This window comes from Rousettus aegyptiacus, unplaced genomic scaffold (genome assembly GCF_014176215.1).
Source record: "Rousettus aegyptiacus isolate mRouAeg1 unplaced genomic scaffold, mRouAeg1.p scaffold_m13_p_13, whole genome shotgun sequence".
Lineage (NCBI taxonomy): Eukaryota > Metazoa > Chordata > Mammalia > Chiroptera > Pteropodidae > Rousettus > Rousettus aegyptiacus.
The window spans coordinates 15,583,058-15,609,554 of NW_023416288.1; the positions used below are offsets into that span (position 1 = coordinate 15,583,058).

The window sequence follows — 26,497 nt, forward strand, 5'->3', positions numbered from 1 at the left end:
ATTTATTAAAAACAAATAGTGAGCTCACCAACACCAGGGCCTTAGCAAAGTTCGAAATATTTCTTCAGCATCTTTCCATTTTTCTGTGCATACCTGACATCTCCTTCTGGTGTTCTCATCTTCCCTCTCCCTCCTCCACAGGCTCCTGCCTGGCCTCCAGGGCTCCTAAGCCCTGGAGCCCCTTGCAAGACAGCACTTCCCTCTCGCTAGCCTGTTCCTTCTGTTTTTTGCCTCTACGATTGCCTCAGCTGTTGTGATGAAAGCCCACTGGTATTTGATGTCTGCAGAGGAACCTGTAGATTAGGTCAGAGCACAAACTGGTCAGGTTCAGAAGGCAATGAAGTCATTTTCCCTTAAGCTTCTTCCAACCTAGCCAACAAACGATAGACAAGAAATCAAGAAGTGGCCATGACTATTCACTACCTCTTCAGTTTCCTACATAATGTCCCTGAAATTCAATGGGATTTCTTGACAACAATGAAAAAGCGCTAGAGCAGCCCACCTCGCGTGTTCGCTACCTTTGGCGAGCACACTAAGGGAAGGGTCACATCGTCGCCCAAGGGCCTGCCATTTTTGCCCGCCAGGAAATGCTTGTGCATATCTGACATCTCTGGTCATTTAATTCCTTGTTCTAAGTTTTTGGGCTTGCAGAGGAATTTACCATAAAGCTAATAAAGCTTCAGCTTCAGGACCCTTCACTTTCCCCAGGCCACTATGAGTCATGGGAGTCGCTTGGCATTGTAGAGTGTTCTAGGTGGGAAGGAGAAGCCAAGGTGCCATCCGGAAGTGTATCTACCTAAGCACTTCTTGTACATTCCCTAGAGACCCTCTCAGAAGAAAAGGAACTAAATCTCTCAAGAAATCTGATTTATTTTCTCATTCTAAATAACTAGCCAGTTTTGTACCTAATTTAATTTGTCATTTTGTTTTATTGATTGATTGTGTTTGATTGATTGATTAATTGATTGATGTTTGTAGATGGCTCATAAAAGGGCATCAGCCTCAGGCCCCACCACTATCTTGAACTACACCTGGGGCCTGCCTGCCTGGTTCTTGTTATCTTAGCTGAATTAAATAGGAACTAAATTTGTTGGAAAGAAATTTGAGAGGTAGCAGCCTATGCTGGATATTCTACTTGCTCCTTCGGATCCACACTCCACCCTTCCCTTCCCTAGTCTGTAGCTCAGGAGGCTACCCACCCTCGATGTGTCCTTGGCTTCCTTGCCTTCTAGTCAGGGTCCAGCAGTGGGGTCACCTGCAGGAGATGGGAGGACTGGAGGAAAGAGCATTAATTCCCCTGGCTCCTTCCTTGCGTGGTCATGGGTTGACAGCAGGGTGGGTTTCATGGGTATATGATCTGTGCAGTCGACAGGCCCCATGGTTAGAAGGGCCCTTTTAATGCTGTGATGTCACTATCTTGAAGTTTCTAATTTTATCTTCGAACGTGTTTTGTTAGTGAAGTCTGATATGTGAACAGAGGAGAAATGCACAATGTGTGTTTGTCATTTCTGGTTTGTCCCATTTGCACATAGCATTTCTGATGCTCCAAGATCATAGAATTCCCGTGCATCCATAATGCTTGGGAGTTCAAAGACTCAAAACAAGTACAAAGTAAAAGTGTCATATCTATGATGAATTAGGCCCCGAAATGCTTCTCTTTCCATTTGAATCAAAACTTGCTTCAAATTCAGAAAAAAGGTAATGACATTCTAAGAAACATGAACAACCAAGGAACTCTATCATGTTCTTTCTTACTCATGTTACTTCCCTATATTAGCTAACCACTTGCACTAAAAATAAATGCATGGAAGAAAAGAGAAAGGGCAATCCATAGTTCCTTTTTCTTTCAGTCCCTCTTTACTCATCAATAAGCCGAAGATAGTGCTGGCACAATGTGTATGTATAAAGAAGTGAAATAAAATAGTTGAGTTAGTTTAGTGCAGGGTTTCAACTGTTCTAGTAAGAAAAAAATACATATGCTTGTACAAACTATGAAATTCAAATTGTATAATTTTGATGATTCTTTTCTTTAATGCTCTTATATTGCATTTAAAACTGACATTGCACGATGTAAGTGGTTGAATTCAGGCTAATAATTTTAAACTCACACTGGGCTTCACAAATTCTGTATTGGGCATTGGTTTACAATGGCTGTGTCCCTCCATTCAAGGCCATGATTCCTGGTGGGTGGTCCTCTCTTACAGCTACAGTTCTCCTTGGGTTCCAAGAGTTGGTCCCTTTCCCTCCTGCCTTCAAGTCTGCTGCTGGTAGCACTTCCCACTGTTTCCAGTCCTGGGGGCGAGTGGAGGTGTGGAGGGGAAAGATAGAGACTTCATTTTCCCTTGTTTTCCTTTAACCCTTGCCCGCACCTTTGTAAATCACTTTCATTAGTCTCTCTTTTACACCCTTTTCTTTGCTTTTATATATTTTATTGTAGACAATATCAAACATAGATAAATATATATACAGAGAGACTATATATATATATATATATATATATAACAGATGCCCACATGTCTATTATCCAGCTTCAACAAGACGTCTTTCATCCCTTTGGAGTGTGCCACTGGTTTCTTGCTGGGATCCTGGCTGATAGAGCGCCTTCCTATGTATTTTGGCTATTCATAGTTACTATACCCCTCTCCTTAACAGGGAACAGCAATGTGGCAGCCTAGTTCTGAAAAGAACCAAATGGACATCATCTCACAGATTAAAATGGAGAAGTGGCTTTAGACACATTCCTGGCCTGTTCAGTAACTTGGTTCCCTAACTCTCTCCCTGGCATCCTAGCTCATCTTACTTACACCAGGCTTTGTTTTGTACACAAAGCTGCAAAGACAGGACATATTTAGTGCCATCCAGAATAAGTGAATCACAGTAAACAATAGCATTTATTCCAGAGATTAATAATTGATTCGTCTTTTCATTCACAAGAAAAAAGGAAACACTTGGGAAGAATTTTTTCTTTTTGTGAGGAGGTCCTCTTTGTGAGAGGAGTGATTATGTGGTCCTAGATCAGCAACATTGTCTTCCACAATTTCATGAAAATCATTTGTCATTAATGGGAATTGCTAGTACAGCAGAAAGGTCATATCCATAATGAAAGAGTCACTTGTAATAGGAGGCCCTGGTCTCTTTTCTTAGCAAAAAGAATCATTTCAGGTTTAGTCTTTTTTTTTTTTTTTTACTAGTAGACACAATAAAAGTAACATATTATTCTACAAATAAGTATTTGAAAGTAGACTCTTTTTACATCCCATCAGGGGTACCAGAGAATTGTCTAAATCAATCGGAACCTAGAGAAGGAACGGTGGAGCAAGAACTAATATTTATCTAATGTCTTCTTTGTGTTATAAGTGCTCTCATGTGTATTATCAATTTAATCCTCATAGTAATCCTATGGGCCTACAAAGAAGTAGATGTTATTATTCTTGTGTTATATAGGAGGAAAGTGAAGCTCAAGGAGGATAAATTGCTCCAAGGCCCACAGTTACATAATAATAATCACAGTAGCCACTATTTTTCTATTGCCATGCTTGCCTTTATGCAAAATACCTTATATCCACTGTGAAATTTAACCTTATGTAGTATATTATATTGTGCCATAATACAGATGAAGTAGGTTAAGCATTTTGCCCATGGTTACAAAGACAATAACTGGCAGAGTCAGGATTCTGAGTCAATTCTGGCTGACTCAAATCCTTGCTATTTTCACTACCCTCTGTTGACTCTCGAGGGAGATGGGTATACTATGTCAATTTCTTTTTCCACCTTGAGCTTCTCTTCCCTTTACCAATATCCATTCAATCATTTTTAGTTAGATCTTTCTGTTTGATAAGGGACGCAAAAGCAAATGTGATCGGGCAGGTCCTTTATCATCATACTTCATTGCACAATCAGTCTCAACAGTGAGTCTGTTCTTTCCTTGATCATTTTCTTGTCTAACATAATTTTCTCCATTCATTGTCTCTAGACATTTTCACTCAAGTGCTCCTAAAATATTTTAAGAAGCAGTACACTTCTTTCCACAGTTTTAGTTGATGGCTAAAATTTTTTATCATGTTTAAAGAGTTGCAAATTCATATATAAATTCCAACATATTATAATGACACTTTAAAAATAAACTGTCACATCACTATTTGATGTCTATCTAGTTGAATCTAAACAATAAAATAATTTACTACCCATCATGCTTTTAAATATATAAATAAATTCTTCTTTACCTGCAGGAAATTTTGTTTTGTTCATTTTTCTTCTTGAAATTATGTTTCCATTTCTCTTTCTAATATATTTTTATACTTTAAAAGTATTTAATGAATAACACACTTCTATACAACAAATATATGTAAGTGGAAACAATGTTAAATTTCCTGTGACCTAAAAGTTTAAAGTGTTTGAAAATTCCACACAAATTTCTCAAAACAACATAAATGTATTGCAAATACTGATGAATAAATTACTAAACATAAAATGTGAAACTGTAGTGGAATTGCAAGTCTTAATAAGATGGATAAAGCCTTTTCTCCTCATTATTCAGGGGTAATTATAATGGGCTTAAACATCAGTGCTGAATTGTAGATATAGATGCCAAGAAACTCTTCACTTAAATAACGAAAAAAGAATGATAGAGTTATGTTATAGCAATGGGGCTCAATTCTTTGAATTCCCAGTTACATACCAAAAATTACATGATTATCTATCATTAAGATTATTTTTAGTAATTTCTTATCTGATGATTAAGTGTCCCTTCCTTCTGTAGAAAGCAGAGAATTGGAGTGAATCTGATTTACAAAAGGATTAATTACCCTATCATTAGCATCATTCCCTTCCCCTTTCTTGAGCACCCTAAATGTTTTTACACCCCTGGCAATGCCTTAGGAAGTTTGGGGTGTGTGGGAGGTATGCCTTTCTATTACCAAGTGATTAAAGAAAGGTGATTGTGCAAAGGCGATGAACTCAATGAGTCAGTTTAGAAAAGCTTATCTGAAAAGGAATACCTCAAAATAATTCTTGCCTCTTGGTGAAACTTCACATACCCCCCCATCCTCACGTTGAAGATTCTCATCTCTAGCATTTATTTTTCCAAGTTATAGCTCATTTAGCACTTTAGCACCGTGAAACTGCTGATAAATGCTGTGGCTAGTCTTTTATATTTGTCCCGTGAAAGGCACCTTTTTTATCCCTATCTTTAGCACGTATTTTCTTAAACTTCAAGCTCTTCCAAAAGTTCCCTTAAGGCCCTGTAAATAAGACAACTGTATGAGAACAGACAGTTAACTAACCTGGCCAATCCAATTGGAAAAAAGAAGAAAAGGAAGGAAAAGAGGGAGAGAGAAAGAAAGATCATAAATTTTCTTGAAGACAGAGAGGGGATTTTAAATATTAAGGAGTTGATTCTGTATAGAGGCTCCAGTTATTCAGGCCTCTTAGACTTACACAGACATCAATTGGTTGCCTTCGTTCGACATCTATTTTTTGCTAACCCCCAAGAGTACCCAGCTTATTCTTAGTCACATGACTTTGGTGATTGATTGCAGCTTAGCTGTGTGGTTAAAACTGGTTGTTGATCTAGGCCAGTGTATCCCATATTCCTGGATGCAGAAATTGATTGGTTCAAGATAGCACATAATTCAATCCAAGAGATTTTGCCCAAGCTTCTAGGGAGAAAGAAAGTATATACCATTTGTTTGTTTATAAAAAAATAATATTTATTTACAATATAAACAAAGTCCCATTGCTGGTCAATTATTTTAAATCTATGTTTTGGTTGATGCTACCGGCAGAGGTGCTTTCTTACTGCTGGTCGTGAGTGAGGAGAAGTAGCCCCCCAGGAGTACCTGGCAGTCATCTCCCAACCAGGACAGCAGAGGTCTCTTACAAACAGTTCCAACACCATTTGTTCGTAGTACAATTTCTTTTTCCTTCTTAAGCTTCTCGGAGTTCTTGATAGAATCCAGAAATGGAGAGAAAAAAACTGGGACCTTGTCATGGTCATTTGATCCAGGATCAGTCTCTTCCTGATGCAGATAAATCCCCAAATATTCTGTTTAGTGAACCAATGAATTTTTCTTGTTGTTTGTTAATCTGAATTGAGTTTCCTGTTACTTGTTATATTAAAAAAAAAAAAAGTGGAATTAATGTAATCACTACTGTAATCAGGGCATTTCTACATCACTTGAGAATTAAGAAAGGATACCATTGCTTAAGAAGACTGAAAATCCACAGATCTAAATTTTCATTAATTTCAGGAAAGCGATATTGATTTTTATAGGAGTTAATATATCGCACTTTCCTTTCCTCTATTTGATTTTCAAAGTTGTTGAAATCTTGATCAAAATGTCAGTATGCTTACTGATGGAGCTGCAGTGGTCATGGCTTAGCTGTACCATTGCGAAGGGCTTCCTGGTACTGCAGGCCTGAACTGGACTTCACGCTCAGCCACAAGCAGTGCTGAATCAGCTCAGGCTTGTTCTTGTGAAACCTCTGACAAAGGCATGCAGACAGAAACACACTCGGTACTCAAAAGTGGCTTCCAAGACAAGGGAGAAAGAAGGGGCTGAGAGCCAAGAAAGCAAATAGATAAAAATTATGTAAGCAGAATTGTGGAAAATACTAAGAGAAAAACAAACAAAACCTTGTAGAAGAATAAATGGGTGAGGTTTTAAAAGGAGTAATCTGGCAAGGCTCTGTGAAGTACCATTTAATTGAGACTGAAGGATGAAAATAAGAAGACTGTCATCCAAATGAGGGGAGGAGGTTGGAGTTCCAGAGCATTCCTGGTAGAAAGATCAGCAGATGCAAAGGCTCCAAGGTGGCAGAGCAGGGATGGAAGGTGGGCGGCACAAAATGAAGATGGAGAATCAGGTGAGGGCTGAGCCATGCAGAGCTGTGAGTGATGGTCAAGTACTTAGATCTCATTCCAAGTGCAAGGGTAAGTTGTCAAGCCATGGAAGAGTTTAAATGGGAGAGTGACGTGGACTGATTGATTTATGGTTTTAAAAGATCCCTTTGGCTGTTTTAAAGATGAACTGGGCAGGTACAAGAATGGAGACAGAGTGGTCAATCAGGAGGTAATAGATAATAATGCCCCGATCTAAAGCAGTAGCAATGGAGCTAAATAGAAGGTGAAGGGTTTGAGACATATTCTGTAGCTAGGCTAGACAGTTTGCTGATGGATTAAATATTATTAAATATGGGAAGTAAGGGACATCTAGATTTTAGTTAGAGCAAAAAAAAATATTATTTCCTTCCTTCCTTCCTTCCTTCCTTCCTTCCTTCCTTCCTTCCTTCCTTCCTCCTCCTCCTCCTCCTCCTCCTCCTCCTCTTCCTTGCCTCCTCCTCCTCCTCCTCCTCCTCCTCTTCCTCCTCCTCCTCCTCCTCCTCCTCTTCCTCCTCCTCCTCCTCCTCCTCCTCCTCCTCCTCCTCCTCCTCCTCCTCCTCCTCCTCCTCCTCCTCCTCCTCCTTCTTCTTCTTCTTCTTCTTCTTCTTCTTCTTCTTCTTCTTCTTCTTTCTCCTAGTATAGGAAGAATACATCAATATTTCATTTGTAGACATGTTAGGTTTGAGATAAACAGTTGAGATTCAGTTATGTGGATATATAAATCTGGAATTTACATTTGAGATATACACTTGGGAATTATCAGCAATTAAATGGCATTTAAAGCCATGGGGGTGATTGAGAGCATCTAGGGAGACAGTACACAAAGAGGAGAGGCGGAGGAATGAGAGGGTCCACAACATTTAGAGGTCTGATAGAAACAAATGAGTTAGAAAGAAAATTGAGAATGAGCAGCCAGTTGGATAGGTGGAAAACCAGCGTAAAGCATCATGGAAGTAAAGGGAAGACTATTTTAAGGAGAGAGTATTACATGTACTGCCAGAGTCTTGCAAGATGAAGAAAGAGAAGTTTTCTGCATTTGGGCCTATGGAGGTCTTACTTTACCCCTGACAAGAACAATTTCACTAGACAATCTAAGTGCATTGAAAAATAAATGGGAGGGGAAGAAATGGAAACAGAGTTATCAGCACCCCTTCGGAAAGATTTTGTTGTAAAAGGGAGTAGAGAAGCTATAAAGAGAAGGAAATGTGGGGCCAAAGGAGGGGTGTGTGTGTTTAAAGATGGAAGATTTTAAAACTGTTTGCTATTGGAGATGATCCACTAGGGAAGGGAATAGTAACATGCAGGAGAGAATGATTAAACAAAGTAATGAGGTCCTTGAGAAGGAGACTGAATCCAGAGCACAAGGGTTGAGACTGAAAATTGAGAGTAAAGGCCTGTCATCTAACTAACAGAAGAGAAAAAAAGTGATGAGAGCAGAAGTGAGTGGGCAAAGAAGATGAAGGAGGCTCTATTTGACGCTTCTGTTTTCTTACTGGCATTCAAGGCTTAGGATAGAGTAATATAGATATATCTTTCCCAACAATTTCACTGTCTTAAAATATTTTAATGCTGTCATTTATAAATCAAAATATGATTTAATTTACAACACAGTGAGACTTTCCACAGATACAAATTCCCAAAGAAAAACAACTTTCTTGGCCAGACATGTGGGCAAATTTTTTCACTCTAAGTACATTCTCATAGTTATATTTAAATTAAATATAAAAGAATCAAGAGTATTCTCTAATTATAGATATAATTACTGACATTGGCTATCTTCTTGTTTGGGTAAACTGGATAATTAGAATTTCATGTTAAATAGGCTGAGATGCAAACCTATAGAGGACTGGGTGCTTTGCATAGAGAAAAAATTCCATGGCCAGAGAACTACATTCTTAACCTGGGCCAGGTATTTCAAAAATATGCTGTTTTGGTCATAAAGGAGCACCGGATGGGGGTGGAATGGGTGGGAAGAGAAAAACATTACAGATGACTTTGTGCAAACTCATCACTACTGTTGGAAAAACAACACAAAACCACAACCAAGTTGGTAACATTATCTTTGGCTTATAAAGAACAGTACATTTTTTGGCTGACAATCATCCTCAATAATTCAGCATGGTGTTACATAATATGTTTCTTTAAGAAAACTCAGAGAGCCCTACATAAGTTATTTCATTTGTCTTTATAGCATTCTGAAGCTGAGAGCAGTTGTCTAGACCAATGCTGTCCAATAGGAACATAATACCATTCACATTGTAATTAAAACTATTTTAGTAGCTACATTAAAAAAAGCAAAAAGCCATAAGTGAAATTAACTTGAATATTATATTTAACCAAACATTATTATTTATCTAAGTATATCTAAAATATTATCATTTTAACATATAGCGAATATAAAAAATTGTTCATGAGATCTATTGTATTCTTTCTTTCTTTTGTTGATACCAAATCTTTGAAATCTGCTGTCCCTTTAACACTTAGAGTGCATCTCCATTTGGACCAGCCACATTTCAAGTGCTCAGTAGCCACATGAAATCTCAATGCTAGAGAATAATGGAAAGGGCGATGGTTCCCAAATCCAAAGGCTGTACTTTATTGAAAGCTAACATAATGCGAGTCAGAGTTTGTCATTGTCCTGCTCAGAATCCTCCCAAGACTCTCCATCACTCCTAGAACAACACGTAAGACTACGTGTTGTCTTACGTGTGAAATAGTCTCCAACTACTGACCTGCTTTCTAGGTGTTCATTATACGAGGCACTGAAGGTGTACGTATATTTTAAAACAGAGATAGTCCTGGAAGCTGATTCTCTCAGTCTCTTTCTGTTCAACTATATTGGCCTATTTCTGTTTCCTTGGCTTGTAATTAGAAGAAGTCAAATATACATGACTGGGAAAAGGAGATAATGATCCTTTAAATTTATAGGTGAATAAGACCATATCTCTAGTTCACTGATGAAGAAGCAGGATTGGTGATGCTATATAGGTCATGGAAGAAGGTTCTAGAACTGAACATTCATATGTTCTGGCTCCTAATCCTGGTTTTTTGTTGTTGTTGTTTGTTTGTTTTTGTTGTACTGTTTATAACACATCTAGGCTGTTACCTCTCCAACTTTATTTTCTTTTATACTCTAAAGGTATTTCTATGTTGTCCTCTGTATCTGACTTTCATCAAATAATTACTATCACATTGCTCTTTAAGGAAGTAGATCAACATGTCTTACTTGGTAGGTTGTACAAGAATGGTCTTGGAAGCTTTTTCATTCCATATGTGCCCCTTCGCCTCCTGAACCTCTTGTTCTTGCCTAGGATGTTCTAGAGTGGTCCTTTGAAAATTCTCCCCTTGTGCTATGGACTGAATATTTGTGTCCCCCCTAAATTCCTGCATTGAAACATAATCCCCATTTTGATAGTATTTGGAGGGTCTTTGGGAGCTGATTAGGTTATGAGGGTGGGTGAAGCTCTCATGAATGGGATTAGTGCCTTTATAAAAGCGGGCCCAGAGGACTCCCTCGCTCCTTCTGCCATATGAGGACTTGGTGAGAAGTTGACAATCCATACCCTGGAAGAGGGTTCTCACCAGAACTCAATCATGTTGGCACCTTGATGTTGGACTTACAGACTCTAGATCTGTGAGAAAGAAATTACTGTTGTTTATAAGCCACTTAATGTACAGTATTCAGTTTTAGCAGCTCAAACAGAATAAAACTAAAACACCAAATAATTTTGATATAGACTCATCCTCATAGGTGAGAAATATTGGATTAAGTATTGGTTATGACCATTGCATTTTATTTATTTTCCATCACATTTTATTAATCCATGACTGATGTATGCTACAATGATTCAACAAGTGATAGTTGTAGAATGTTTAGTTCATTTACAAACACCAATTAGAGTAAAAAGGAACCTCTTTTCAAAGTCAATTGTGCATTTTCAACACAACACTTTTAATTTTTTCCTGTAAGGTAGGGAAAAGCAAAATACATGGCTAGAATTAAGGAGTTTGTACCCATTCACTAATCTGTTTGAGTTTGGCCAGTTCTTTAAATTCTCTCTGCTTCAGAATAGTTTCTATTGATATAATAAGAGCAATCAAAGTTATACCCAAAGTATACCAAAAGAAAAGAGTCACATATGCTACAAAAATGTTTTATAAAAGAAAAGATTTTTGATAACCTGAGTGTATCTCAATCTAAAACTGGAAACTGTGTGATAATCTTGGGGACAGTCTTGTGTTATCTCTAGGCCCATTTTTTCGTGTAATAGTTTCTGTTAGTTAGAAATGGTGGTAGATATTTTCTTATATAAACTTTATCGTATAAATTATATAACAATGAAAACTAGGAATAAATTGCTATTGTAATATTTATGCATGGGGACTTTATAAGCATTTTAATGTACACTTTGACCCTGGTAGTTTATTTTCTTTAAAACTATTCTGAGCTAATCTATGCTTGACATCATTTGCATATTTTTGCAACTTCTTTGTTTTTCCTACAGTCATTTGAGAGTATAGCAATTTACTTGGGTCCCTAGGTCTCTGGAAATATATAATGAATTACCTATAAAACAAAATATAGGTCTTATTCCAAGAGGTTTGTGTCAGCAGGGAGTGATTTCTGTAAATGCAAAAAGGATTTGAATTTGGAATAAGTAGGCACCGGATGGCTGATAAAAGAGGAAGGGGAAGAGATGAGGGGGAGCCTGCATTTACCTGAGTATGAATACAATGATTTACAGTGGTTTCTGCAACCTTTTATTTCCCTCTCCTTTTTGATTTTAATTTGCTGGTCAAAAAGAAAGAAAAAAGAAAGAAGAAGAATAAGAAGAAGAAGAAGAAGGAGGAGGAGGAGGAGGAGGAGGAGGAGGAGGAGGAGGAGGAGGAGGAGGAGGAGGAATGCTTAAGACGACATTCTCCAACAGTTGAAACATAAAAGTTGGTCACAGAAGTTTTGCATTCCATGTAACAGTTTCACTGATGACTCACTGGGAATTTGGTATAGGTCACTTAACCTTGTGCCTCTTCAGTTCCTGGATGTGTTCAAAAAAGGAGGATGATATTTGATCGTAAAAATAATTAACTAGGGTGACTATTTAGAGTTCTAAGGGAATATTTATATATGTAAATTTTGATACCCTGACTATATATGTGTTAATCTTTAACTATCTATACTTCGACTAAATCCTAAATTTTACACTGACAAACATGTTTTCTCTCTTTAACTTCACTTTCCAAATCTATTCTCTACATCTCTATCATGTTTGTTTCATGGATTTCTCTTCTCTGATAATGTCTTTTTATACTGCTTCAGGTCAGTAAATCTGTTTCTGTATTTGCTGGTACTTTATATTCTAATCATATCCTCTGTAGTTCGTATTATTCGGATTAATATTCATTCCCTTAAAATTTACTGCCAGAATATCAGTTTGTGATTTTTCTTATATAGACAAGATCCATTTATAATAAAAACATAATTTATGTATAACATGACTAGAACTAATGTATATTAAATTAAATTTCACAGAATTTTTGTCTATGGATCTTTGTCTCCTATTTGTGCATTAATTACTCTTCATCAATGTGTCTGACTTCTGTTTAGACTCTAGGACAGGAGAAATTTCACCATTTGACTTGGAAACAGAATTTTGCAGCTATAACTGACCCTAGAGGTCATCTAGTTCAAGCTTTTCATTTTATAGGTAAGAATAAATTACTCACTTGTCTAAGACCTCACAATACTTAGTGATAGAGTCAGTACTAGAATTCATGAGTCCTGGGTCTCCAGCCACTTTTGCTACTACTCCAGGCCTAATTAATACACATGCATACTTTAATTGATGAATTTGATTAAATGCTGGGTTCAGATCCTAGGTAAGCTTGTCTATTTGTATTCAGACACTGCGCCTTCAATTCAGACCAGCCCAAACTATAACCTTGTGAACCAGAAGTTCAGATGGAGAACTGGCACCAATCCATCCTCCCACTGAAAATACATACGCCACACAGATGCTGGATAGTCATCTTCATTTCTGAGGATAACACATCACTTCTCAGAGGTAGCAAAACATTCTATATTCATTTGACAAACATTTAATTTTCATCCACTGATGAAATATACATAGTATCTTTTGTATCGGTTCCTGCTCTCAGGGAACTTAAATTGAAGATGAAGGCAAATGTGAAACAACTCAATGAAGAGTTGAATCCTATAACTTAAGTGTACATATCTTAAAAATATTCAGTTAAATTTTTTTTTCTATCACATTTTACTGCAAAATTAGCTATTTTAATATGTAATCAACAAAGGAAGCAGATAAACATGTCATGGAAAGTTAGTTATTCAGAATTGCCAAGGTGTATTTTGTCTACTACTATCAACTGTTTCTCCTGCTAGGTATACTGTTGTAATTAGGTGAAGTTTTTTTAGAGGTAGGAAAGCTGAAGTTTTAGAGTAGGATAGGTAAAAATGAAATGAATGTTCTTTTTATGTTTTAAATTAGGATTTTTATTATTATAAAAGTAATGCGGTCTTTGGGTAAAACATTCAAATTATACTTAAAGGTATAAAGTGCAAAAGAAACATTCTATTCCGGGTATGCACACTTAAAAGTTTTTGTTTTTTTTTTTAGAAAAATTTTACGGGTATAGAAACATATATATGCATATTTTTTCCACGAATGAGTTAATGGTATTTTTTCACTTACCCTAGACATATTTATACATCAAAATGTATTGATTTAACTCATTAAAAAATATTTACCTATTATAACTTTGCATGCTTATACCATAATTTATTCATGCAGAAATCGATCTTTTAAAAAGTTGAGAATACTAAATACTGGATATGTAAAACAAATTACACACATGAAACAGCCTTTGTCAGAGTGGGTAACATGGCAGCCACAGACATATAGCAGTCAGACTTTATTAAATTAATGGTTATTTATTCATCTTTGTTTACCAGTAGGCAGAGCCCATCAGTATTTTGATTGGTAGCTTTTGTCTTTCCATTCATAGCTCTGATAACTTTCTCCCTGATTAACCTGAGGAAGTGGTAAAAGTGAAACTTTTTTCTGAGGCCACACTTGGTGCTATCTGTGATATCTAGATTTGGTCGCCAGGACCTAACATCCTTGCCTTTTAAGTCATACCAACTTTCCCGATGAATTCCCCACCCTCTTGTGCTCCCCACTTTGGCTGACTTCCTGTCTTATCAGCTGCAATCTATCAAGACTCTATAATGTGCTCAGTGTAGAGTAGACAAATCAAAGTGTTCTACCTCACAATTTAAGGAAGGCAGGGGGCTAGTTTCTGTTTCAAGATAAAAATCTATTAACAAAACACAAACTCCCCAAAACTTCCTTTAAACCAAACAGCATTGTCAACAGCTCACAAGCTCTTATTACGCAGCCCCGATGACTCAAGATTACTAAACTTCTATTCATAAGGAGTTTGCTGGCCCCAAACCAGCACATTCAGGCCCTCCCCCATCTTCCTCCTCTCTCCCCTGGGAGACTGACATTTGGAGCACTCAGTAGAATGAAGATGATGGGTGTCGCCGCCTGAATTGTTTGTTCTGGGATTTTATAACAATCCCTCCATCCCCCTTTTAAAGTTCACTTTTTTGGGGTAGAGGAGGAAGTCAGACTCTTTTTGGTCTCTAAATCTTCCAATTTAAGAAATATATTCAAAACAGGGGAAATAGAATAAGGACTTTGCTAGCTATTTACTATAGAACTCGGTATTCATATCAGAAATCAGCTACGTCTACATTCCGTCTCAGTGTGATATGGGGACGAAGGGAACAAAGTACTAGCCAAGCCTTGAGGGGTAGGGGTTACAGTTGACGCTTCTGCTTTTGCTCTTGACTCTCTTAAAAAAACGGGCCACCTATCTTTCCCTTTGCATCTGTCACTTCACAGCTTCTTTGGTAAAATTAAAAAAGAAAGTCACTGTTATATCTGAGTGCATCCTCGAGGCCTTTAAACTCCTGCGACCCGGAGGCAGCTGTGGCAGCCACCCCTTTACCCCGCAACTCCGCAATCTTTCCACACGCGGTCGTGGCAGGGAGATCAACGCTCGGATAAATGATCTAGACTCAACTTCCTTTCTTTTGGGGGTCTCCATGGCCGGAGACGGGGTCTCCAGTCGCGGCCCGCTCCCAGGCCTGAGGGTTCTCGGCCCCCGCACCGGCCCGGGTCCCCTAGCGCGCGGGCGGGGCAACCGGGCGGAGGAGGAGCGCGGGGGCGGCCAGAAGGGGGCGCCGCGGGGCGGGCCGGGCCGGGCCACTGAGGACGCGGGCTTCGGGCTGGGGGCCGAGGTCGCGCCGCGGTCCTGCGCCCGGGGCCCGTCGCCGAGGGGGAGGCGGAGCCGCGGCGGTGGCGGCGGCAGCGGCGGCGGCGGCGTTGGCGGCGGGAGGGGAGGTGAAGGCGGGGCGGGTGGCGGTCTCCACACCGCGGCTCTTTCTCTCGAGCCCCCAGAACTCGGGGCTGAGAACTTCTCCCCGCCCGCGCCCGGCACCCCCGGCGATCCCCGGCTCCCGCACCTTGTCCCCACCCGCCTGCGCCCCGCCTCCAGCCGCGCCGCCCCCATTGCCCGCCGCGCAGCTCGGTTACAAAGGAGGGAAAATGAGCCGGGCGGCGACGGTGCGGCGCGGAGCCACCTCGGCGGCGGCGACCGCGGCCGCCCCCGGCACCACGTAGGACGCCCCCGCCCGTCCCGCCGCGGCCCAGGCCCGAGCCGAGCCTCCGGCTCGCCGCTCGCCTCCTGAGCCGCGCGCGCGTCGCCTCCCGGCCGGAGGAGGAGGTGGAGGCGGAGGCGGAGGCGCCGCCTTCCCCGCGTCGCGCGCCCTCGCCGTTGTCTGCGCTCCGCTCTGGACCAGTTTGGGGAAGTTGCCGTGGCCCGGTGTCGCCCAGATGTGCGATCTCATTGAGCCGCAGCCGGCCGAGAAGATCGGCAAGATGAAGAAGTTGCGGAGAACTTTGTCGGAGAGTTTCAGCCGCATTGGTGAGTGGCGCGCTGCCCGCGGCACCTGGCCCGGCGCCCCCGCGCCCGCTCCTTCGGCTCCGCGCTCCTGGCACTCGCGGTGCCGCGGCTGCCCCGGGCTCGCGTGGGGAGCGCTAAGCTGCGCGCGGAGGCTGGAGGGACCATTGCCCAGACCTGGGGGAGGGTGACGACGGAAAGCAGAGACACTCCTTTCCTTCAGGATCTGAGGTTTCATTTGTGGATGATCTCAAGCCTACAATTTGGATTTCCCGTATTCGCCACTAGCTCTCGGGCTTTCGCGCCCGCGGGGTTACAAGCGAGGGGACGCCCTGGCCCCCGCCGCTCACGGGGTCGTGCGACCGCATGGGTCACTAGTTATTTTTTTTGTGCGCAGGCTTTGGTATTGGGTGTTTCGTCAGTAATTTAGCTTTAGAAATTGGTGAAACGTTGAGCTGTACCTTAGTATTGTTTGACACATCCAACCTAAAGAGAAGTGGGACAGATACCTTGGGATCTTTTGTTCGGTACTTCGGGTCCTCGAAGGTGAGATTTGGGTGTTCAGTCCCGAGGTCTCTGAATTTTTCCATTGCTACAGAAAAATGCGCACTGTGAACTTGTCTGAACACTTAGGAATGTCTCCCGAACTTCTTACATTTGCTAGAGCTCCGGGGCTATTGTCTTTAAATCAACCAACCAACTGACCAACAAATAAAAACCGACAGAGAAAGGTTTAGGACATTTAAGAATAAATTCATGTCACAGACTATAACAGGGTGACAACAGTATCACGTGGAATGGGTTTGTTAGACTTCTAGGATTGGCCACAGAAAATCCCTCTTAACGTTAAGACGATGGCTTCCTCTAACATAACTTCCATCTATCTGTACAGGTAACAGCTTTCAGCAAGAAAAGCATGCAAGCACTAAAAATAACCAACCTCTCAGAGTTCCTAAGAAACCTTTTAGCCTTTGTTTGACTTGTTTAACATGCCATCCACGTTAATGAAGGTGTTGTTAATGGAAATTAAGCATAAGGTGCTTCATTCCTTACGATAAAACTCTGGAGTGTATATGATCTTTGTAGTCACCCTTCCATCCATTTATTTAAAAATTATTATGGAAGTGCATTAGAAGATATGCCAACTTTCTTAAAAAGAAAACATGAGTCAAAAATTTAGCCTAGTTTTTTTTTTTCTTTTAAAATTTTGTATTGGGATACAGAATCTTTTAGAGGATAACTGTAAAGTTATAGTGTGAAACCAATATTTAGTACTGGTTTTATTTATCATATATATTAGATTTTTGCAGTTTCACTTTTACAGGTTGGAATGTGAAGAGTGTACATTCAGAGAGCAAGGTGTTGACTGGGTGTTCATTATTAAGGAGGAAGTCTCAGCTCCCAGTCCCAAACCATCACAGAGGCAGGTTCTGGAGTCCATTAAACCCGTTTTAAAACACATTATCTGTATGTTTATTAATGCTAATGACTCTGTTGGAGCCCTTCCAGTTTTGTGTTAAATAATTCATTGCAATTTTATATCAGTAAGAAACCAAGGACATTGATAAAAATTCCTTATGTTTGAATAATTTTAAGGTTTTGATCCACAGTCAGTAAAATTTGGATTAACTACAATGCTGGCAAATGGGGTATTATAGTTAATTGGATTTTCTAGCTTACTGAGATTTAGCGATATGAAACTCCTTTTGATTCCAACTCTTGTTAAAATGTCTTCTAAGATCTAGTAGATTTTAGTTCCTCCTTCTTGGAAACAGTACAGTGCAATAAAAATAACTGATTATTTTTTGTACTGATGGAGGGTCATGATTCTGAATAGCAAATATCATTCTGGAATACTGTAAAATAAAATAGAGATTTTAAGTGATTATAATTGGATACCAAGCCCAAGACAATTATGAGAAGTAGCATTACAGAAAAATGGATCTTTGTTATTTTTTACTTTCTTGCTACTTTATTTGCAAAATCAAAAAGCAGTGAAATCAATCTAATTATTTAAGAATTTTTAAGGTTCTGGAGACTGTTGAAATGAGGCTTTATTATGGGATTATATAGTGCATAGATTAAGGGTGTTATGGGCCCTGTGTCAGATTGGGGATTTCTGGCATTGCCACTTGTAGCTGAGTGACCTTGGACAGGTCCCTCAATTTCTGAGCTGCAGTTTTTCATGTAAAACTCAGTTTTGTTACTGACATTTAGTGAAATAATACATATGTCCTGCGTGATATGTAATAAAGACTCAATAATACATATGATGTCCTGTGTGATATGTAATAAAGACTCAGTTATGTCAGTATGATGTAATCACAAATATCCTTATTTGTGATTACATCATACTGACATAATTGGTTTTCTAGATGAAAAGCAAGAGAAGTAAGGGAGGAAGCAGCTACTGACTTAACAGTATAGTTGATCAGAAAACAGGACAGGTTTTGGAGTTGGGCTGGTCTGGATTTGAACCCTGTTTTCTCTGCGTGCTGTGTGTCTTGGGCAACTAGCTAAATTGGATAAAACACATAAAGTATACAGTGCAATATCTCTCACGTGGTAGAAATCATTACTAAAGGCAGTTATTATTCCTTCCAATTTCTTCCAAGTTTATCCGCCATCTTCCTCCTTTCTTCATTGGTACTTCATGAGGAGATCAAAGAATAAATTGTTTATTTCTGTTGAATAATCCAATATCTCAACATATTCATTCCTTTTAACCAATCTATGATGGCTTTTGAAATAAACATACTGAATTTATTATGCTTTTTTAGTGTGATTCAGAAGTGTAGCACGTTATATGATAAAATATACAGTATCATTGTCTAGCCATAAGAAAGTAGTAATCATCTACAGAAAATGAGGACAGTTTTTGAAAGTATGTGATATTCAATCAAAGTTTATTATTAATGATAATGCTTCCGACTGTATAAAAGTGGCAGTGCTAATGTTTAATTTATTCATGCATGAAAGATCATGCCAACTTTATCATTGCCCACCTCAAATATAGCGTATCTGAGATTTCCGTATTATAAAAGTTTTAATAAAACACATTGGGTTTCAAGCCATAGCACTCTAATTTACAGCATCTGCCAGGGAGTGACTATTGCACACCTATGGTTCTTTTATAAGTTGGTTGAAATTGAATTTCGGTCATCCATTGATTTCACTAGTATTTATGGTTTTCTGCTGAATAGAATTTAGTGTTAGGGTGTTCATTTATTTAGGAATTACCATAGTTCTCTCACTTTTTTTTTTTTTAAATTAAGGTTAGCATAAACAAGGACAAATGGGAACTTGTTTAAAATGTTTATATTAAAATTTATCTTTTTTTTTTTTTTTTGAACGTAGACTAGAAGAAGAAGGTTTTCTGTAATATCTGGTGTAAGATTAAGGTCAAACTGACATTTCTTCATATTTTTTTAAACGCATTTCTTCACATTTATTTGGATTATCTTCAAAAAGGAAGTTTATACTCTACGATATTTGAGATGAAACCCACATATCATTTCTTTAAAAGAGTTTGTGAGAGAACTGAATAAAAGGAAGAGGCTGTGGTTACACTGAATTTTTGAGTATGTTATCTTGTACTGTAAGTGTGTAATTCTAGAGTCTAGTGTCATTTGATAAGTCAATTCTGTCAGAAAAGAGAAACGTAAGGTTAAAGGTTCATACACAAAATTTAACTTGTACCATAGCCTCTTCCAGTGTTGTTTCAGAAGACTTTAATTTGAAAACTATGAAATGGAATTTAGATCTATGATCCTTTCATAAGAGAATATATTTTTTTCTACGACGAAACCTTAGTGTGTCTCAAAATATAAGGAAGGTGCTGTCCTTTTGCTATTGAAGTATAACTCATTAATTCAACAAATAATTATTGAGTACTTCCTATGTTCTAGATATTGTGCTGGCTTTCAGATCCAGTGACCATTGTTACCAGTCTTTGTCCTCAGAAACTTTAAGAGAAGACAGGCCAATGAATGGGCATTGACAACATGTATAAAGTGACAAATTCTACCATGCAAATTAGCATAATTTGCTATCAAAGAACATAGGAGGGACACCATTATAGTCTTGGTGAGATCGTGGAAAGCTTTCGAAAGGAAGCAATCAATGTCTGAGCAGAGGACTGAATAGAATATCTGATTATCTTAAATTGTTAACTCAGAAATGTGTAATATGCTTGTTATTCCATGATACCCTTGAACACAACTGTTGGTTTGCATTTTCATGAATGATTAATGACAATCAGGGAATGTAATCAATAACGAGATGTGTGCTTGTTTAGGTCAGAGTTTATTCATCAGTGACCTGATAAATACTTGGCAACGACACCTTTAATTGGCCTTTGCTGTTACTATTAACTGCTGTTCAGGGCAAAGATTCAATATTTAAAGAAACTGTAAGATGTCAATCTAGCGATGAAGGGCTTCAAAGAAGCAATAGACTTCTTGGTCTTAAAATGTTCCCCCTGTGGTATCCTAGGCTTAAGATTAGTGTGCAAGAGAGAGACTCTGGCTTCTTGCTCCTTATGTCTTAGAAAAGACATCTACAATACCCTCTTCTATTTCCTCCTTTTCTTTCTACCTCCAGACCCCACCCTGTTATCCAGAATGTTGGGGGAATTGGCAGAATTTAAGGAGCAAGAAGGAGATAGTCAGGTCTGGGTGTTGGAGACGTTCCAGTTTTCTGCTTTCTTCATCTTTCAGCTTGAGGGTCTTCATTCCATATTTGCAATTCTCTAAGGGATAATAATATCAATTGTAGTTTCTACTGGATGCTTTGCTTAAGAAGAACCATGGCTAAATTTCCAGAACCTTTATTGTGTCCAAAGTGAATATATTTTAAAGTGCGCACTGTGAATTATAAGCTTGCTGTTATTTGCATCTTGTGTGGCAGCCACATAATGTGTTTTCGATTAACCTTTGTTAAATGTGCTAGGTATGAGGCTGTACAATAATCGATGTCGTATTTGAAATCAATGAACTAATCATTTCTTAGTCCAAAGAATAGTTTTGTTTTTAGGTGGAGTGACATGCCTATATTTACATATGTCATTAATATTTTATGACTGGACTCACTAGTCAAGTACGTTAATTAAAGGACGAGCCTTGGGTTGAAGGAGTGAGGGGTATAGTTCAGTAACATTGTTGACTGGTATTTAAAGAAAGCTTTCTAGATTAGAAATTTTACATTCTAAGTTAAAATGTAACCATTAAGAACTTACACTAACCATTAAGAACATGTAGGATCTTATATCTTCTTATCAAAATAGGTTCTTTCAGATGTAATGTTAGTTTAGTCAAACTAACTGTGACAAAGAACTGTTTTTAATTTTCCCTTCAGAAGAAATTGGTCTCTAATAAAGGTAATAGAGAAATCTGTTGCAGATTAATTTCTTAGGCGAAAGGGGAAGATTAGGAATTCAATTTTCAGAACCATTTTATCTCCTGCCTTCATCACCCTTAACTCACCACCACAACCACGTACTTCTTGATGTGTTAAAAAGACAAAATTATAGCATGACACATAAAAAATAACTTTTTCAAGGTTGCTAGACTGTATAATGTAAACTTTGATGTAATAACTTCAGCTTAGTCACATGACTTCTCTCAAAGCTTAATTTCCAAAATAATTTGCTTTCAATTGCTTTTGTCAGAACATAGATTCCTAAGTCAGAGCTACCTAAGTGCTTCTATCTGGAGCAGAACTATTCACTATAGACTAATAAACATCTGTTTACAATTCCATACATCTGAAACATTTCTCCAACTAACTAAAATTCAGTTTTAGTTAAATTAGCAACTTCGTACATTTACCTTAATAGGAAATATTCTAATTAATTGTAGTATTTAAGGAAATAGGTGTTTGCCACTGTGTATGAAATACTTCTTTTTCTCCTAGAGTAATAAAATTCCAGTTCTGAAACCATGTATATTTAAAATAAATTTCAAGTATTTGCTAGTTCCTATAAAATATTCTGAATACATTGTTTCCTTTGGTGATACTTTGTTATAAAATTTATCATGTTGAAATGTTTGAAATATGTCTTTGCAGTGCTTATTTTACAGCTTGGTCTTTCATCACAGTACTTAAACTTTTCTCAATATGAAAATCTCATTCAGGGCACTGTGCAGAGTGGGCGTCACCCTAACAAATTGATTTGGGAGGTCCAAACACCATATGTAATGATGATATGTGCTCAAAACACAGAAGTTTAAGGGGAAGTTTCTTTAAGATTACTGTTTGAGTCTTTCATACTTTCATTAAAACATTTTCCTACTTTAGAAGAGATAGAGTTAAGATATGCATACTTTTCCATACTTGGGAAGACAGTATCATTTACATATTTATGAGCATTTCACAAAGATGCACACTGTGCAATTCTCTCTCTCATTTACAGTTTTCTTATTTGTATCATAACATTGTTATTCAGGTTGGGGTACAATTTTACTTTCTAAAATGAAAACACCATACTGCTTTAGTTTTTTGTTTTTTAGAGCTTGATACTTGGCCTCCTTGAGATGTTTTACAATAACTTTCCTTTCCCTTTTTATTTTATAGCTTTGAAGAAAGATGACACCACCTTTGATGAGGTAGGTTAAATGTCTTTATCTAATGTTAGATGTATTTAATTACTGCCCGGTAAAGTCAGTAGGTGCCAACTTCACACTTAGAAACAGAAAAAAAAAAAAAAGCCTTAAAGAGGTGACATATCTTTAGTTACATTATATTATTTTCCAACTTTAAATAATCATTCAAATGAATTTCAGTGGCCATCAACAGAAATATGTTTTTTTAAATTAACAAACAAAAGACACCTATAGGCCTTTATGTTGTGTTCTTCTTGATGGTGGCAGTGTGCTGGCAGAGCCCCATGTGAGGTGCGTGCTTAGGGCAATTCTGGAACTGTTGGTAAGTTGGGAACCCCAGGTCCCTTGCAGCCCTCCTCCGAATTAGGGTGTGAGGAGATGCTGACGCCACATATCGTCTGTCAGACTCCCAAAGGAGGAGCTGACTTTTCCTGTTCTAGTTTTCCTATTCTTTGTATATCAGATCTGTCTTTATCTAGTTGCTGCAAAGTAGCAAAAAAGCCTGTTCAAGTAAGGCAGAGGGATTATATGTAATTAATAGCATTCTCAATGTGATTTTTCAATTGTACTCTTTCCTGAGTTTTTTGTGTATCGGTGGGAATCACCAGGGAAGAAATATGTTTACAGAATGTTCTCAGGAGTGTTGTAGAGTGGTGTTTCATTGTCACCATCTAAAGCCACAGTAATTGATCTGTGTTGTAAACTGGGGCACATGTGTGTATTTATCGCATGTTTACATATGAACACAGATGTGTCTACACGATGTGTTTATCCTGCAGACTAATGAAAGCATACATTAGTTTGGTGTGGTTGTTTAATTTAACAGTTGCAATATGAAATATGCTACCTGTCCTCTCTCTGCTTTAGTGCTTCAGAGAGGAAAGCACGTTTGTGCTCATGGGAAGTCTCCTTGGCCATGTGGCTGGCTGTGGTGCAGGGCACGACCACTCAGGGAGAACCTGCTCCAGACTGGGATTTCTGGATGAGGCCAGTGTCATTTAGCTCTCATGGTCTGCTGCTTCCTCTGCTGCAACTGTACTTTTTTTTTTTTTTTTTTTTTTTTTTTAACCTTGGGCCCAGCTCTGCAAAGCTGTGTGTCCCTGGACTGCAAAGCAACTTCCCCTGCCAGCATTCCTGAAACATCCTATAAAACTTAGTTATTCTGGACCTGAAGCAATAGGGCAATCTCTTTTCCCTATCTGTAGTTGGTAATAATGATGTTCTCCTCTAAACCTGTATTTCTGGAATTTTAACAGTGTTACTGAGGTATTTTTAGGAAAGTATTTTCTTTCTTTTCAGAAAAAATCAATGTGAGAATATTGAGCACTGTTTCTCTATAAAGAAAAGTCTCCCCTATAATTATGGAAGTAATTTAAGCTTACATAAAAAAGAAAAATAAGGAAAAGGAGAAAGAAATGTCTCCCAAATCCTGTTATCCAGCTACAACCACTATTTAAAGTTCTTCTTGCTTCTTTTCTCATGTTAAAAAACAAAAACAAAAACCACAACCCATATATTATATCATGCCTTTTTTTCTTGTAATGTATAACAACACAATATTTTCCCATTTTTTTAAAAATATTTTTTTTTATTTTTCAATTACAAGTGATATTTTCCCATGTTTCCCATCATCATTAGGAATGCAAGAACTTCTTGTCTTATTTATTCTGTCATGAGGCTATGACATTCGCTTTAAAAAAATATGAGGCTGGAGCCTCTGTGAAAGTTAAGGATGTTTATATCAACTCTGTAACTGCCCTGAAACCTCTGCACAGTCAGTCTGGATTTTGTAATCTGGGACAGAATTATCCTTAACTATTACAAAGTGTTTTCCTTCCTTTGCCCCACGTGAGATTGGTTACATACCTCAAGTCAGTAAATCACACAATCCTACACTTGGAAGAGACATTGGAGCTCCTGTGCTCACTTCATCATTTCACAGATGAAGAAATGGAGGTCCAGAGGGGCTGGGTAGTTTCCATTTAACCAGGGAAAGAGCCAGGTTCGGGAGCCTGGGAGAAAGAGGTAATAGGAAAGGCATGCCTGGGTGCAAGCAGACCCTAACTCAGCCACCCTCTCAAGTCTGGCTCTTTTCAAAATTGAGAATTAGAGCTGTGAGGAGAGATACTTTCATATATTCCTCTAAAATTTCATATAAGCCTTCATGTGAATTGCATATTAATTAAAGTTATGAAAATATTGTCTAAAACCTACCATGTTTTTAGATTCCTTGGGAGGATGACTGCATTTGGGTTCGCAATCCTTTGGGTGTCTTGCACATGGTTAACATTCAACAAGGATCTATTGAATATGAGTAAATAGCTGTTGCGAATAACTTTGAGTGTCAGACAATGTGGATTCTCACTGCCAGTTCCTAGCTATTTGGGCAAGTCATTTAATTTACTCAGGTCTCAATTTCTCATTTGTAAAACCAGTTGGTTAGACTAGAATCTTCAAGTTGCTTTATATGTTTAAATGTAGGATAGAATCCTGCATAACAATTAACATAAAATTATAATTCTACCAAGGTCAGAAAAGAGCACCAGATCTATGATTATATAACAGGAAGTCACTGATTTCTAAGATCATCTTCAGATTTTAGTGGTAGAAGCTTTCTTGAACTAGTTTTGTGGTCTTCTTGATGTATGGGGAATTCTACGGTGTGTTGGAATTCAATTAATATTTGAATCTTGAAACCCAGGGGCCTGGGTCAGCTTCTTAGACAGGCATCAAGGTGTGGCAACTTTTTTGATATTTATGAGTGCGAGGGCTCCTTATCTCGATGAATGGCCTCCTCCAGAGTGCCTGGAGCTGGAGTTTAGTTGCTGTTCTCTAATTTATATTGGGGATTTCTTTAGAGTGTGTATAACTGTTTGATCTGGAATAGAGGAGAAAAAGAAATATGGACCTATTTGAAAAATATATTTATTTATTTGTTCCTAAATAGGCTGTAATACCACGACTGCTAATTTTTGTAACCAACCTGGAATTATTCAGGAACTGCCCTCTAGTGCTTGTTGTAGAGAGAAAATGAGGCCGTTTGGAAATTAAGTATTGAGGTCTTCAGATATTTACAATAATAGGCAGTTTTGTTGGAGTAGGGAATTTTGAAGCCATCATATTTGGAAAGAGAACACTCTACAGATGATCAATTTGCCCTTAATTCATTTTGTATCTGGACCCTCATTCAAATATGAAGCATTTTATGTTTTGTGAGTTTAATCTATACCTTTGATGTGGATAAACTAATCGTTTATAAGGATGTCTCAAATAAAATTTATTGGTTTTAGTTTTTTGTTGTTTTTCCCTTTAAAACTTCTTGATCTTTAGAGCCTTAGAGTTTGGCACAGTACATGGCCGAAATGAAGGGGCTAAATAAATAGTTGGAGAAACAAATGGTTAAAACAAATTGAAGGATGAAAGAAGATGGCTATTTTGTATCATAGTTTTAAGTGGACACAGTGCTTTGACACTGATGAGAGCTTCTAGTAAGTGTGAACTTTGTATCTATGATGCTGTCACAGAACTTTTCAGATTTTATTCTCACCTTTTGGTCCCTAATAAATGCCCAAGCCATGTCCCCTGAGTGGCCCCATTCTTCCTGAGGCAGTGAAAAATAGTTATAGTATGACTTCAGGTAAATTTTTGAGTCTTATTTTTGGATTTTATGATTTATTTTAAAATAATGGTACTTAAAATATAAAAGGTCAGAAATACAGTTACTCTGCCTCGATATAAAATTACTACGCATAAAACATTTTGAACTTTGGAAGCAAAATGTCCCAATTAAGTGTAAATATATGTGTATAGAAAGATTTGGAAATGTCTAAATCTACAGCAGTTCATGAATAGTTTTTGTGCATAAATTAAAAGGTTAAATTGTGTAGTTTTAGTTCTGCTTCATGTTTCTATTATTTTAGCCCAGATAAGTTGTCAGAACAAAGTATTGACTGCTTAGCTCTTTGGGGAGAAATATAAAAATTTCAGTGATTGAAATAAACCCTGAAATGCAAAGTTTCATTTCTTT

At 38.2% G+C, this 26,497-nt stretch overlaps 1 protein-coding gene across 2 annotated transcripts in view; it reads left to right on the plus strand.

The window, feature by feature from the left end:
* The first annotated feature begins 15,595 nt into the window (after positions 1-15,595).
* The window catches only part of CDK14 (cyclin dependent kinase 14), a 504,271-nt gene continuing 493,369 nt past the window's right edge, over positions 15,596-26,497 (plus strand). The window contains exons 1-2 of one of the 2 annotated variants that reach the window (XM_036230328.1): positions 15,596-15,892; positions 22,442-22,473. In XM_036230328.1, the coding sequence (XP_036086221.1) occupies positions 15,802-15,892; positions 22,442-22,473 (123 nt within the window). In that variant the 5' untranslated portion in view covers positions 15,596-15,801. The remainder of the gene's footprint in view (positions 15,893-22,441; positions 22,474-26,497) is intronic. The other variant, XM_036230330.1, reaches the window with a different exon arrangement.